General features: G+C 37.5%; 2 protein-coding genes across 2 annotated transcripts; both read left to right on the forward strand.

The window, feature by feature from the left end:
• Positions 1–1753: 1753 nt before the first annotated feature.
• On the forward strand, positions 1754–6479 carry LOC121524153 (transcription termination factor 1, mitochondrial). The gene is made up of 2 exons (XM_041809400.1): positions 1754–1833; positions 4792–6479. Exon 2 carries the CDS (start codon positions 4836–4838, stop codon positions 5982–5984), a length of 1149 nt encoding a protein of 382 aa, XP_041665334.1. The 5' UTR covers positions 1754–1833; positions 4792–4835; the 3' UTR covers positions 5985–6479.
• An 801-nt stretch (positions 6480–7280) lies between these two features.
• Positions 7281–15643, forward strand: dus3l (dihydrouridine synthase 3-like (S. cerevisiae)). The gene is made up of 16 exons (XM_041808059.1): positions 7281–7537; positions 7774–7881; positions 10502–10772; positions 10859–11204; positions 11827–11903; positions 12004–12099; positions 12641–12682; positions 12954–13106; positions 13273–13389; positions 13830–13895; positions 13994–14104; positions 14270–14366; positions 14472–14547; positions 14695–14883; positions 15149–15277; positions 15385–15643. Exons 2-16 carry the CDS (start codon positions 7805–7807, stop codon positions 15455–15457), a joined length of 1920 nt encoding a protein of 639 aa, XP_041663993.1. The 5' UTR covers positions 7281–7537; positions 7774–7804; the 3' UTR covers positions 15458–15643.
• The last annotated feature ends 252 nt before the right edge of the window (positions 15644–15895 follow it).

Raw genomic sequence — 15895 nt, forward strand, 5'->3', positions numbered from 1 at the left:
GACCCTGCATTGTTGAGCAACTTAAGATGACCATCAAGCAAGAACGGGAAAGAATTCAGTATTTCACTGAAGATGCATTTGGGTGTCTTCAGTGCCAAAATGCATAGGTTGTTGTTAGAAGAAAAGGTGATGTGGCACAGTGGTAAACATGCTTGTGTCCCAACTTTTTGGGACATGTTGCAGTCATCAAATTGAGAATGTGTGTATATTTCCACAAGAACAACAAATTTTATCTGTATGAACTCTGAACATTTTGTATTTGTGGTATATTCAACTGAGTAGAGGTATAAAAAGATGTGCATATCATATGTTTTTATTCACATTTTGCATTGTGTCCCAAATTTTTTGGAAGTGAGTCTTGTAATTTTTATCATGTTTTTTGACTGTAACCTAAAGATGCATGACCCAAATGTCTGTCTTGATATACACAGCAATACAGTGTTAGCTGATTATGTGTGCATAATATACAGATATAACAGACTGGCCATGGAAATGCAATACATCAGCTTTAAGAAATGTCTCGTCTTGTGTGGGTGCAAATTAAACCACAGCCACCCCTCTTAAGCACTCCACTTTCCTCCTCTCATCATTTGTGTCTCAGTATAAATGATTTGGACAGTCAGAAACACAGGCCAGAAGAGCTGCTCCCCATCACATCATTATGCAAATGCAGCCTAAAGTGCTCTGGACAAGTGTGAGGAAAGTGGAACTGACGAAAAACAACTAAGTCCTGCTGACAACCAATGAAACAAAACTGTGACTCTATCACGAAGAAAGCTGTTTAAACAAATACACAACCCTCACTTGTTTTTGAGCAGCAGGGTGAAAGCTCATATCCATACTGAACATATCACTGTGCTGCATTAAAATATTCATGAGTGAAGAGGGCTCATCTGTAAAGAGTTGCAATGGATCAGTAGGTTTCTCAGAGCCAAGCTGTGAGCCAAACCACATGGCAAACGGTGCCTTATACCTCATGGGAATACAGGAACGTCAGCTGTGTGTCTGAAATGAATTAAGTATTATGTTACTCACAGTCCAATAGTCCATACTCAATTCAGTATGTGAAAACATTAAGGTATCCATGTCCTGATAAATATCTTGATATGGCTGTGAAAAATTACCATTAGGACAGTTAAAGTGACTGAATAATTATTTTACAGAGATTATATGCAAAATGCAAAATAACAATACATTTATTAGGGTTCTCTCACTATCCCTGATATTGTTTGAAGTTTGTGGCTCTGTGAACCAAAAAAGACATTAAATATTCTAAATAATACACTAAATGTGTTTATTGAAACAGGAAGACGTAGAGATTTAAGTTTACTCAAGTAAAATTACCACAATAAAACATATTCTTTGTTAAGCCTTGATGTATGGATATACACCATTTAGTTGATACACGTATATCACAGCTTTATTTAAGCCATAATAACGGGGGTAATCATTATAGAGGCAAAAGTCATTTTCATGTGTGTTGAGCAGAAAAGTTAACGTGAAATTTTAGCTTAAACAGCCTTCTATATGAAACCATTATTCATAATTTAGGACAAACAGTGCCCAGAGTCGGTGGATACCTTCTTACTTCTAGAAATACTTATTGAAGGTCCTGCTGTTCCATCTAGTGGTTGAAACATCGAAAAGACTCCATAAAAACTCCAAAACGCTAGATGGCCCTAGCCAACAAATACCATTGTAGTCAAGGTGATTTACTGAAATGGATAATCTCGCGAGAGTTAAGGAAGTTTCATTTCTGTGAAATCGCCGTCAAACAGCATGCTGAAATCGCCGGCTTCTGTCAAGTCATCAAGTGACCAAAAGTTGTAAATGGTATGTATTAAGTTGAATGTATGACCGACACTGCAAACTGTGATAATGTGTGTACGTTTTAAGGGCTGTGATATTTAGTAAGGTTTGTTTAGACTTCCATTTCAGCCACTAAAGGACAAGCACATCTCAACGATGTGATGAACAGGAGAGCTTATTTGTGTGGATATCAGTTTTATTGTGGGGAAGATCCGACACAGGTCTAGCATTATGTGCCGTTTCCTTTCAAATAAGACGTAATAGCTCTGGTAGTATGGTTTCAACACTGAGGAGATGATAAAAATCTACGTATACTAACAAAACTTGGGCAGCCTTTGCTTTCTATTCGACTATTGTTTGTCAGCTAAGGTCACAAGTTACGTAGAACAGGAAGAGTTTTAAATTAAGAAGAAGATGAATTGTTAGGAGTAAAATCAGCCACAGCTATCACAACCAACTTTTAATACAGCACTTATTACCATGTTCACAAATTGTACATTTTATGAAATATAATATTCTGAGAGGAGGAGCCAATCTGTATAAGTATTTACTATTTTACAGACTAGTACTTACGAAGGATGACCATCTAAATGAAACTTTCTCTGCCATTACTCACATAGTTTTCACATACTAGTGGATTTATAGAGGATAATTTGTACGTAATATGGAGGTGATAAATATCACATTTACTCAGTCCTGCAGATCTCCTTGTGTCGTTAAGCCAGATGAAGGGAGACAAGGGTTTGGAGGAGTCTTGTACTGAGCTAAGAGGTTAGCTTAGTCCATTTAACATATTAAAAATGACTACTTTCGTCATAAACATGTCTTTAATTGAAACAATGATGTACTGTCAACTAGGGGTGGGAATCAGAAGTGGCCCCACGATACGATATTATCATGATACTTATGCCACGATTCGATATTATTGTGATTTTAAACATTTTGCAATACACAGAGTTTTACGATACCATATATTGTGATATATTGCTACCTATACCTGTTTTTCAACTGTTTAGCTGATTTAGCATTAGCCTTGCCTTCATTTTTCATATTACCGCTGTATTTTATTTTCATGCGGCACTCCGTGCAAACCCCATGTGTCATGTCCATGTTGTTCCCTACTTGCATTCCTAACGTCCTTTCCCTGGTGCTGCCGTATTGGCTGTACTAACTTTCTCCTATTGTAGGACTGTCACCTCTGCCAACCTCATTGGACAAAGTGTGCAACAGCATCATCAAAAGTGACTGATGCCATTTATCCAGTATCATAGATTTCAGTTCATATTGGCAATTAATTTGAAAAAAAAAAAAATCTATACTTAGCGAAAGATATGATATGATATATTGCAATGCAAAATGTTGCAATACTGTCCTGTACTTTCCTTTACCCCTACTGTCAACCTAATTAACCTTGTAGGGTCATCCACGAACGATCCTGTGCAAAGAAACAGTTCTTTAATGTGAGCCACATAGGTAGCTCCCATTTCAGTGCCAGATTCCTTTCCACCGTTCTTGTCTTTATTTAATCTACATTTAAAGTGCAGTGTGTAAAACTGAATATCAACATCTCGAGGTGGATTCTAGATTGCATTTCTCTACTGGAAACTGTGGCAACCAGTTGAATTTAATGTGTGTCTGCAATGTGAATAAAATATAATACAATAGAATAACTTTATCCTTTTTTGGAACCATGGAAACATGTAAAAATCCAAGATGGCAGCATCCATGGAGGGGACCCTCCCTATGTATGAATTAAAGGTTTATTCTGAGTTGTTTTTTTTTTTCAAAATAGCTATTTTTGAATTTAGATAACTAAACACTTATTTAGATAGACCGTCTTAGAAATGTTTTGCTTTATTTTACCAGGTTTGTTCAGCTAAATGCTACCAGGCTAAATATTACACACTGCACCTTTAAAAAGACAAACTGTTAACAAAAAAAGAGCCCTTGGGGAGCCAAACATCCAGATCAACTGATCTGAACCAAATGATCTGGATCTCTTAAAAGAGATGAATATCCTGTCATAACAAGTGAGCCTGGACTGACTTTAGCTGAGGTAACTCAGGCAAGAGAAGTGTTTAATGTGTCTTTGCAAAACTGTGCTAAACCAAACTGAACCACTTCGTGGGAACGGACCATACATGAGCAGGGTGTGACTATGTTCATCAAGACTTTAAATGCTGGCTTTTTTAATTCCTGCGTGTCTTTAAACCATGAGTTTTAAAAATAAATATAGATTTTTGCCTGAATATTTCATTACTTTTAGGACACAAGAGTAGCTGAAGAGTTATTATTATTATAATTATTATTGCACTTTAAACACTTGGCATAGTCATAAACAGCTAAAATCATGGCCTTTCTGGTAGTGTTTCTTTATGCAGAAATCACTTCTTGCCCCCAAGGGGAGTTCTCTGCTGCTGCTGTGTGACTTCATGAACAAATAACCTATTACTATTTTTTTGTGAGATGAAATAACTGTAATAGATCTAAGTACTGTATTTTGTCCACTACTCCAACACCACAGTAAAACTAATTAAACGGCCTCTTTAAGATGTAATGATGTAAGCATCATCTATGTGAAGAACTGATTCACTCTACCTACAATACAATCTGAATCATAAAAAAGCTTACTATATGATTGATTGTCTCAATTTTCCAGGATTTTGTACATAGGAATGGGAGTACCATCAATTTATGGAAAAATGTTACTCTTTTTTAAAATCCTATGAAATTAAAAATGCAAAATTTTGTCTGAACTTATTTCAAAAAGCAGTTGGCACCCTCTGCTGGTATAAACGAAGTATCAAAATATTTTCTCATATCATTGATTTGAATTAAACTTGTTTAATTTTTGAAATGTATTTCACAGATCTTCACATCCCTACATGTATGTTACATGTGACAAACATTATTTTGAAGGCTGTAAATTATAATCACTAGGTTATGTTTTTTTTAAATTTACTACATTTGTTGTTCTTTTAGGTCCACTGACACTGAGGGACACAGGGTAGCCTGACTTTTTATAAATGGCAGCTCTACCTGGGATGAAGACTCTTTTTAGCCTCCATAGATCACTGACATTGCAGCGCTTTGCACTCATTCCAGCGCAGTCGACATCCAGCCACCCACACAGGAGGCTTTGCAGCTCTAGTACAGGAAATGCTGATCCAGAGCCACAAGTAACGGAAAATGAATCTCTGCTGGAGAACCTGAACCTCATGGGAGTGGATGTGAGGGAGGCACGTCGGCGTCAGCCTGGAGTATTTCGTAGAGCGTTCACTAATGAACAAGAAGTCGCTCAGTTTCTGCAAGGCAAAGGTGCAAGCAGAGAAGTAGTAGCAGGAATCATATCTCGCTATCCTCGCGCTATCACACGTTCAGGTGAACACATGGAACAGCGCTGGGGGCTGTGGAGAAACATCTTCAAGACTGATGTAGAAATAGTGAACATCCTGGATCGCTCGCCTGAATCTTTCTTCCGCTCTAGTGATAACAAGAACTTGGAGAAGAACATAGCATTCCTGTCCTCACTGGGATTGGAATCCAAAGACCTCCATCGGCTGCTGGCAGCAGCGCCACGGACGTTCTCCAACAGTTTTGAGCTCAATAGGCAGATGGTGGAAGTTTTGGAGGATATCTGTTCTGAACTGGGAGGAACGAATCCGCAACAGTTTGCTAAAAACATCATATCCAGAAACGCTTACATTCTAACACGAAGCACTAAGAGGGTCAAGACAAACATTGACATCCTGAGGGCTTCTCTTAAGTTGAGTGGTGAAGAACTGCTCGCCCTTTTTAAAGGCCCTGGGGCAGAAATTCTGGACCTTTCCAATGAGTATCTGAAAAATAATTTGAACAGTCTACAGCAGAAGATGGTTTCACTTGGCTGCAAGAAGGCTGACTTGAAGAAACTGGTTTACAGTTATCCACTGGTTCTGTACATTGGCCGGAACACACTGATCTCCAAGCTAGACTGTCTTCTTAAAGGAGGAATAAAAATGACACAGATACTAGAAAAGCCAAAGGTGTTGGACTACAGCACAGAGAACATTACAGGGCGACTAGAGGAGCTTAAGAAAGTAGGATATGACTTTGAAAAGAATGGCATAAACATCTTGGACACAAGCAAAAAGCGCTTTGATGCAAAGCTGGAAAAACTTAAAATCTCAAGATAAATAATAAATAAATGTCATAATGATGTTAAATAAAGCTGTATGTTGATTTAGCTTCACTCTGAGATTAACCATGTCTTCTATCTGCTGTAGTTTTAAATAGGTCTCTGATGACTTTGAAATAATCAGACAGGGCTACTTTGTGACTTTTATGGTGAATAAATTTGCTGAATAATTTCCCTGATTAATTTTGACATGACCAAAATACCAGAAAATTGAGGGGAAAAGTTTGTAAACCCCAAACGCTTTTTCACTTTCTTGATACAACCAATAACTGACAGACCCATTGATGTTGAGTTATAGCAAGTGCTATAAAATGCAAAAATCGTAAGAATTTGGAACCGAGTGTTATTTTTTTCCAAGTTGGCTCTTTTTTTTCTTTTAGACACCGTAAACTACTCAAAGTCCCCCATATCTGAATGAACATGTTATTTTAACAGATACACTTCTTTTGGAATTAAGGTGAGTTTTTATCCAAAAAACATGTTTCAATCTATATTCACATTCTGTATATGTAAAAACATGAAATAAATGGGTTGACTGCAAACCTCAGAAGACTGTGATTAACGCTGTTTTGGCAAAAGGAATCTCTGAGTTAACCAGCAACTTTCAGCCGAATGCATCTGGGTGTTGTAGTTGCAACAGGTGTTTAAAGTTATTCCTTGTGAATTCTGCACAGTGCAGTGCATATGTCACATGTACTCCTCACCAGGCCTGCCCACATAATTGGCTAGGCCCCTGAAAAACCCAGAGAATGGACCCTCATCAGTTGTGATTTATTGATGATATCAGTGCATGTGTGTTGGATCAGTATTGGTGCCAGTGGCCTGGCTAACAGTTACCTTATTCAGGACCTGAAAAGTGAATCAAACTATTGCTGGGTTCTAATATTGAAATTACTCATTAGTGCTCATTTTTAACCCCTTTTAACACATTTTCTGTCCATTTTTACGATTTTTTTTGCCTCTTGTAACCAATTTTTGCAGTTTTTCATGCTTTTTGGCCACTAATTTGCCACTTTTTTGCCACTTCTGACCAATTTTTGCCTCTCTTCATCCATTTTGCCAGTAAATGCCCATTTTGGCACTCGTTGCCCGTTTGTACCACTTGTTTTAGCCACTTTTAATCTGTTTTGCCACTGTCTGCCCTTTTTACCAACTTTTTTTTTGCCAACATGAACCCATTTTTGAAGGTTTTGCAGCTCTGTGACTACTAGCACAGATTCGTCTGTGTCACTTGTTTACCCGTAACATCCGGAACCATGTGTGCGCCGGGTTACACACCCGGACCTCCACAGAGTGATGCACAACAATTTACTCACGCTGCAAGGGTGTCGTTGTGCTAGTACGACAGTGAAACATATACAAAACTAAAGCCAATTTAACAAAAACTGACGACACTTTGTATTAGCTCTGAATCGGCTAGTTAGCCAGCGCACTTTTCCGCATACTGCGGTCACGTTAGCTGTTAGCTTATTTGCAGTGTTTATGTTCACAGCAGATTTCAGGGAGCACAGCATGCTAGATTAGCTGTTCACTACTGCAGCCCAAAAACGGGTAAGTGACTGAAAGTTTAAATAGAGTGTCATATCAGGGGAAGTCGATGACTAGGTACCTAAAAGGTAACCTATATAAGGCAATGTTAAGTTTCATATTCAGTTAAGTTTACTTGTCATTTTCCTAAAGCTAGTTTGTAGTTATTTATCTGGAAACAGCAGTATTAATCTCTTGATGTAATGTGAAGCAGTGTAGTTAGATTTAATGTAATCAGCTGATGCATTGACGTGTTTCAGATTAAAGGATTGGAGAAAGCTTGTGGAAGTGATGGAAAACACGGCGGAGGAGCAAGCAGCAACGAAGCCTGATGTTACTGTTAAGGGGGAAGCTGCCATCAAACAAGAGTAAGTCAAAGGGTGTGGGTGATAGAGGTTCACTCAGAACTGTTAAATCAAAGCAAATTATGTTTCAGGTGCTTGTATTGGCAGAACAAGAGTTTTCACCAAGGTCACTTTGACTCTTACTTTCAAACATTTTAAATTCATGGATATTTAACAATACAGGAAATAAGATAACTCGTGATACTTAGTGCACGGTACAATTAGTATCGTTATCTTCCTTTTCTTAATAGATAAATTAGCTTGAAGTCAGTTTCACGTAAATATGATTTGATATGACCTTTTTCCAATTAACTGAAAATGCAAATGTCAAAATCTCGTTTTAATCTTTTTTCGTTGTTTGCAAAGCCGCACATAAGGGGCGATCAGGGGGAAGCTTTCTGGGGCGTAGCTCTGGGAGGCCTATGGAGGTGAAGGAAACTATGGTTCATTGGAAAGTTAATCTCTGATAGTGCTATTTTATTTTTATACTGAATAATAAACACTCTTATCAAAACAAAGACGGTATTTTATTTTTTATGCTGTGGTACACTATGTACTAGTACCTTTTTAAAATGTAAACCCATTTTCTGGAAACAGAATTACCATTTCATTTTTTATGTTAACAATGTGGACTGGCACATTGGCTAAACCATGTTGAAGGTAATGTCAGACTTTTTAGCTAAGCCATGGTGTGCACAAACATCAGGATGAGTGAATAAGTAAGTGATCTTTGTTTATATAGCACTTTTCACAGACAGAGGCCACAAAGTGCTTTACATCAACAACGCACATCACAAAAAGCAGAAACAAACAGCATGAGATATATCATGATATAATGATGACAGGTCATCAGGGGAGAAAATGGTGGTCACACAGACCACCTAATAAAAACAAACAATGGCCAGGCAGGCACAATTACTGGCAAAACAAAGCAAAAGTCACTTACAGTAAATTGTCAAGATGAGGAAGATTCATCATAAGCCTGTCTAAACAAGTATGTTAACTAATTTTTAAAAGACTTGATTGAGTCTTTCCAGAGAATAAAGCAGAAGGATACAAAAATAGAGTCCAAGAAACTGTAATGACTATATGGAAATACTAATAAAATAATTGCAAAATAGGGACAAAAATGGGTTAAAAGTGGGCAAAGTTGGAAGAAATAAATCATTACAAGGGGTTTAAGAGTGGCAAAATGGGTCAGAAGTGGCTAAAAGAGGCAAAAATTGGAGTAAAGCAGAAAAATGGGTTAAGGAAAGAAAAAAATGTCATAAATGGTTAAAAAAAAGTCCAAAATTAATCCAATTTGGCGAAATGAGTGGTTAAAGTTGTGAAAATAGGTTAAAAAGTAGCAAACATTGGCTTAAAATTAAAACGTTGAATTTAATGTGGAAACAGGTGTGGCAAAATGGGCCTTAACTGGAAAAAATGGATGAAAAATAGCAAAAAAAAAGGCTTGAAGTAGCAAATGAGTGGCCAAAAAGGATAGCAAACTGCAAAAGTTGGTTAAAAGAGGCAAAAAGAAGTAACAAAAATGGGCATAAATAGTGATGAAAAGGGTTTCAAAAGTTGCTCAAATAAATAATTCAAACATCACAACCCAATAATTGTTTGACACACTTTTCAGCTCCAAAATAAAGTAACTGTTAACCAGGATGCTAGCACTAATGCTACTGATCCAACACACATGCACTGATATCATTAATAAATCACAACTAGCGAGGGTCCATCCTCTGGGTTTTTCAGGGGCCCAGCCAACTCTGTGAGCCGGCCTCTTTGTAAGTATAATGATTTATGGTTTAAAGGTTTTATAGGTGATGATCAGAAGAGATCGTTAAAAAAGTGACAGTGAAAATTTCATACAGAGACCTCTTTGAAACTTTTCTACAAAAAAGTTTTTGAATCAAATCTTGAACAAATGAAATCGTTTACAGCCTGAATAAGTAAAAAAACGTAGTACATAGAGTTTATTGTAAAATATGAAAGTATTGCATTGTATATATTTTGAATAGATTTCGATTGTGCATATCTGTTAGTGATTATTAATTGCATTGCAAAGCATCTCTACATCGTAATAATCAAAGTGTCATCAATGATGCAGACGCTTTGGCAAAATTCCCTTGATTTGCCTGCCAGCCCCTCTTTACCATGTTAACCCCCCTAAACTGGCCCATGCTCCATCTTGTCCTTTTGGGCGCACAGAGTTGCCCTTAATATCCTTAAAGGTCTCTACTAGCTACCAGACAGAACATTGTAAAACACCCCTTTACAACAGAATGGACTCTTACTTGAAGCTGCCCCACCCCCGCAAGTTTTTAACACTACATGCTGCTTTGTCTAAAGGGGCAAACGGGACTGCACAGTCCAAAAGACTTTTAAAACAATATTGAATACACCTGACCTGAGTTCTTTTAAACTGTATCAGTTTAGCTCCCTCTCAAGTTTTTTAAGGTTCGATTTGGCGTTATCATTGTAACTTCAGCTCTTAAAGCAGAGTAGCAACAAGAAACAAACATTAAAAGTCTTTCAATATTCAGTGTCAAAGTTTCATACAGTGGCCTTTACACAAGGCATAAAATTATTTTTTGTATGTCATATTATACACAGCACCATTTCATTTTTCCTCTTTTTTGTCTTGTATTGGCAGATTCCTAACCACTAAGGAAACATTTCATGGGTTTGTAGACTCTGAGTGGCAGGCCAGAAACAGAGAAAAAGTTGGTGAAACTGACATAAAGGAAGAGACAAAGGAAACATCTACTGAGGAACCCGAAGCCAAAAAGCTCAAACTAGAGCCCGAGGAGACAAATAAATGGGGAAAACCAGACGGTAAAAGACATCGCGGACAGAATAAGTCAAGGCCTCACACCAAATCTTCTGCTTATGATGAGAAACGCCTGTGTGTCTCAGTCATTCAGGTATGAACCTTTAAGCCACTATTTGAAAATGTGCTAATATTATTACTATTATTTAGTTGTCTCCAACACTTTTCCCCTCCATGCAGAGTGATAAGGAATGCCACTTCGGAGACAAGTGCCACTTTTACCATGATGTTGCAGAGTACATGGCCAATAAGCCCGCTGACATCGGGGAAAGCTGCTACCTCTACGACACGTTTGGGAAATGTTTTTATGGCCTCTCCTGCCGCTTTGCCAAAGCTCACACTACTCCTGACTTTAAAACCATGGAAAATGCAGACCTCATAAAGGCAAATGAGGGCAGGACCACTGTGAAAAACAACTTGAGTAAAGACCTCCAGAATCGTCTGAGGAAGCACTCTGTGGCCTTCAAGAAGTCAGAGGAGTACCTGAAAATACTTTCAAACAATAAACAACAACAGCAGGGGAATGGTAAGACAGCAACAGTGGTTTAGGTTGAATTTTCTTTTATTAGTCACACTTAGAAATAGTCTGATAGATTTCCTTGAGGAAAATTGACATTTTTCTGGCAGTTTTAGGATCCTTGATCCCCTGCCTTAAGAACTACTTTTATTTTTTACAATCCACTTGTTTTTTTATTTCCTGACATATTTAAAACTGTTGTGGTTAATCTGTGTGAAGAAAAGACTTTAATGAATAAGGATGTCTCTGATATATAAAAGTAGCAGAGACCATCCGGGAAAAATAATATTTGTTTTATACTTTATTTTTAATGTCCATAGCTGCTGCAGTAGGGTAGGCTTTAAACTAGGTGATTAACAACTTGCAGCTGAAACAGCCTCTTTTTACTATTTCCACAAATAAGAATCACAATGAGTTCGATTTTGGATAAATTTTTCTCAATGACATACCACTTACACACGAGTAGGACAAAATCATTGGACAGATTATGGGTACTGCTTTGTCCAAAGAGAGCACTAAAATTGACAAGCTGAAAGCTCATCATAGGAAATTTAATTAAAGTATCCTGCTTTAGAAAGTTGAATTAGAATTAAGTAAAATTTGTACAATAATTTAATCTTTTGACACGCAGGTAACAAACCAGTCATGGAAGCATCTACAGATTCAACACAGGATGGGCAGGATCAGTTGACAGAAACAGAACAAAAGGTATAAACTTCCTCTAGGATCACTATTTTTTAATATATATACTCTATAAACAACACACCAATAGTTTTTTGTATTTTTTTCATGTTTGCATTGTGAAAAGTTGCAGACCAGCCCTGACATACACCCTCCAGTGAAGACTGTCGGCCCACTCACTGATGTGGATGTTATCAAGTTGCGCCCGTGTGAAAAGAAACAGGTACATTTCAAACTACACTTCCTTCTCCAAAGTTTAAAGGCATGTTATGGTATTTTTGAAGTTAGGTTGTTTAAGGTACTTAGCAAAAGTTACAGCTTTATTCACCATGCCATTGTGCGCATTTTTAACACAAAATGTAAAATTTAGACACTTTGTACTAAAATTACAAGACCCTAGCTGTTAATAGTACTAATGTATCTCTATTTATGTACATTTTCATCTGAAAAAAAGTGGTCTAAGGGGTTTTGTTACTCTTTAAGTGAGCATGCTGGAGCACCAGCAAGGAAGCTAGGCTGTACAGCAGTACAGTTGACAGTTAGATGACAGAGACACCTTTTAAATCCCAAACATCCCCTTAATTCTATAATGAGTCATTTTCTTGAATACAAGGACTGTCATGTAATCACCTGGTCCACTTAATAAATTTATCAATTCATAAAAGCAAAGTGATAGATAGGCAAAGAAGAGGGTATTTGCACTTTTTAAACTACTGACATTGCATCGCAGGAATATATTCAATAAATGTCTCCTTTTGTTTAAGGTGGATTTTCAAGATAAGCTGTACCTTGCTCCTTTAACGACTGTAAGTAGTACCAGACCTGTTGCCCGTTTCTATGTCTTAAGTAATGTAAAGTCAACACTTCAATCCTACATTGAAACTAGTAAAGTTCTATTTTAACTTGTGTTCAGACTAGACTTACTAGACTGAACTTATCCAAAGCTGGTGCAACCCCTAACCTACGTGGTTTATTTTATATTTCTCTATTAGAAACAAAAAAAACCACTCCAAGTGGTATTAAATGTTGGGTAATCAAAATGGTTTCATCCATCATAAAACTTTTCTCCATTTTTAGTGCGGAAATCTGCCTTTCCGTCGTGTGTGTAAGCGCTTTGGAGCCGATATCACGTGTGGGGAAATGGCCATGTGCACAAACCTGCTGCAGGGGCAACAGTCAGAGTGGGCTCTCCTGAAACGGCACGAAAGTGAAGATTTATTTGGCGTCCAGGTGATTTCATCGTAGATTATTCAGAATCTTCAGAACTTGCCATTGTGCTAAAATAACTGCTGACTGTTTTTTTGCATGGTTTGTGACATGTTTAGGTCAACAGAAGTTTTTGTCAAACACTGAAAATGGCCTCTGTTCTGATGTCTGGATCTTTTTGTGTCTGCAGGTGGAAGGCTGCTTCCCTGACACTATGACGAGGTGTGCAGAGCTCATCAACAACAACACTGAAGTTGACTTTGTGGACATAAACTCTGGATGCCCCATTGACCTAGTTTACAAGAAGGTGAAATCATTTATTTTCATTGAGATAAAAGTAGACTCCACTGATTTTAGCTCTCTTTCTGTTAAACCCACCAGCAGTATATCTTCAGTGGCCACAGGCCCTACATTGTGAGGGTAGCATGTACAGTCCTCTTTGCTTACATAGATCCCAGCTTAAATGGGCTTCCACTTTTTGCCATAAAAAGTAGCTTTAAAATATTAATCCACTTGGGTTATGTTGGAGACAGTAAAACCAGTTTCACCACTGTGGTCAGGATAGAATCAAGAAAAAATTTATAAAGGTAAATAAAAAAGGCCATTTAAGGTGAACTCAGTGTAACTGTAATGAATGAGAGCTTTACAGTCAGACAGACTTTAATGCTTTGTGACTGGTTTAAGCACACAGAATGTTGTCAGACACGTTTCTGTAACTGCAGGTGCTTATTTGCCTCTCCTTGTTAGGGTGGAGGCTGCGGGTTGATGACACGCACCAGAAAGTTTGAACAGATCATCAAGGGAATGAATTATGTAAGTCTTTTTGCCTGATAAATTTAAAATACATGAATGAATAAATGTGAAATTCTGCTTCCAAGTCAAAGGCTAATTTAAAACATTTCTTGCTGAAGGTCCTTGATGTACCTTTGACAGTCAAGATCCGCACTGGTGTCCAGGAGAAATCAAACATAGCACACAAACTCATCCCTGAGATGAAGAAATGGGGTGTCTCAATGGTCACAGTAAGTCTTAAAATAATAGGAATATATGTGAGACACAGAAATATGATTTTTTTTCTCTTTTTTATGTCACAGTAACTTCTCCTCTCTCCTTTTCTGAGTCATCAAGTTTGAATAAATGTATTTAATAAATGCATTTCAGTGTTGACCCTCTTGTTTTACTTCTAGTTGCATGGCAGATCCAGAGAGCAGCGCTACACCAAGTTAGCAGACTGGGATTATATCAACACTTGCTCTAAGCTGGCCAGTCCTGTCCCACTTTTTGGTAAGAGGCAAAAATGCATTATTTTGCAATTAAGGAATCTTAAGGTTGCAATAACAGTACAGGTTTTTTTACGCTGTTGATGGCATGTGTTGTTTATCATCACAGGTAATGGAGATATTCTGTCCTATGAAGATGCAATGAAAGCCAGAGAGACAGGAGTTTCTGGTATTATGATTGCAAGGTTAGTGCCACATTCAGTGTAGACAAAATATTGAAAAGATGTAATAAAATGTCTATCACTTGAAGCCTTTTAGACAGCAATACCATAGAAACCATGTGCAGTAAAAATGTAAGGAACATATTTGATGTTTTGTTTTGCTTTCCTCAGAGGTGCTCTCATTAAGCCGTGGATCTTCACTGAAATAAAGGAGAGCAGGCACTGGGACATCTCATCCAGTGAGCGACTAGATATCCTCAGGGATTTCTCCAACTTTGGTTTGGAGCACTGGGGCTCTGATACTCGAGGTGTGGAGAAGACTCGCACCTTCATGCTGGAGTGGCTGTCTTTTATGTGCAGGTATGCACCAACACACACTTCAGTATACTGTAATCTATCTACTAAAAGCAAGTATTACTGTGCATTTGGTTGAGAAGTTGCGTGTGTTTTTGTGATTTTTTTTGAATACCTGAATTGAAGTTTACAAATCTTTTACCCCAGTTTCATTGCACTTATATCCACAATTTTCAAGCGAGAAACGATCATGTTCTTTCACAGCTCCACTCTGTGAATTAGGCTGAAGATTGTATTTCTCTTCCCCTCTTTATCTCCCTCTCTCTTTCAGGTATATCCCTGTGGGCTTATTGGAGCGAGTGCCGCAGAAGATCAATGAGCGACCTCCATACTACATGGGCAGAAACTACATGGAGTCACTGATGGCCAGTCAACATGTTGGGGATTGGGTCAGGATTAGGTGAGGCGAAAAAACGATCTGCACCATCATGAACTGTCTTTAAAAACGAAAATCAATCATCAGTGAATGTTGTAACTGACAATTCTCTCACTGTTAACCTTCTCCAGTGAAATGCTGCTAGGACCTGTGCCGAAAACCTTCAACTTTTTACCCAAACATAAAGCTAATGCCTACAAGTGAACTCACCTTTATTTTGGGACTTGAAAAACTCATGCTTTGTTGTTTTATTATTTACCAGAGAGTGGAATTCACCAGAGAAAATATTTGGTTATATTTGAAAAAGACTATTGAATAGTCTGTTTGAGCTGTGTTGCAGAAGTAGAACATGTTTGTATACTTGAAATATGCAATAAAATTTTTTTGCCACACTAAGAAATGTCTATTTCATTTTTTTTTTCTTAATACTCTTGGGAGGTTAAATCAGAAGTACTGTAAAATTAGTCATTGATTACATTAACGTACTTTTTTTATTCTGTTGGAATTAATAGTTGAGTGTATTTTATTATCTGAAAAAAAAAAGTTTTTGATAAAGTATAATTCCAATGTTAGTGTCAAACCTTACACTTAGTTTATAATGTTGAAAGGGCAACATAGGCAACATGGTCTGTCTTTGTTGGA

The sequence above is a fragment of the Cheilinus undulatus genome, linkage group 16 (genome assembly GCF_018320785.1).
Source record: "Cheilinus undulatus linkage group 16, ASM1832078v1, whole genome shotgun sequence".
In the NCBI taxonomy this organism is placed as follows: domain Eukaryota; kingdom Metazoa; phylum Chordata; class Actinopteri; order Labriformes; family Labridae; genus Cheilinus; species Cheilinus undulatus.

What these genes read in the sequence shown, in the direction of transcription:
- LOC121524153 (XM_041809400.1), top strand. Translation starts at nt 4,836, where the DNA reads ATGGCAGCTCTACCTGGGATGAAGACTCTTTTTAGCCTCCATAGATCA.
- dus3l (XM_041808059.1), top strand. Translation starts at nt 7,805, where the DNA reads ATGGAAAACACGGCGGAGGAGCAAGCAGCAACGAAGCCTGATGTTACT. An exon ending in ACCTTGCTCCTTTAACGACT is followed by an intron (nt 12,683 to 12,953) that starts GTAAGTAGTACC and finishes CTCCATTTTTAG; the next exon opens with TGCGGAAATCTGCCTTTCCG. An exon ending in TCATCAAGGGAATGAATTAT is followed by an intron (nt 13,896 to 13,993) that starts GTAAGTCTTTTT and finishes TTCTTGCTGAAG; the next exon opens with GTCCTTGATGTACCTTTGAC.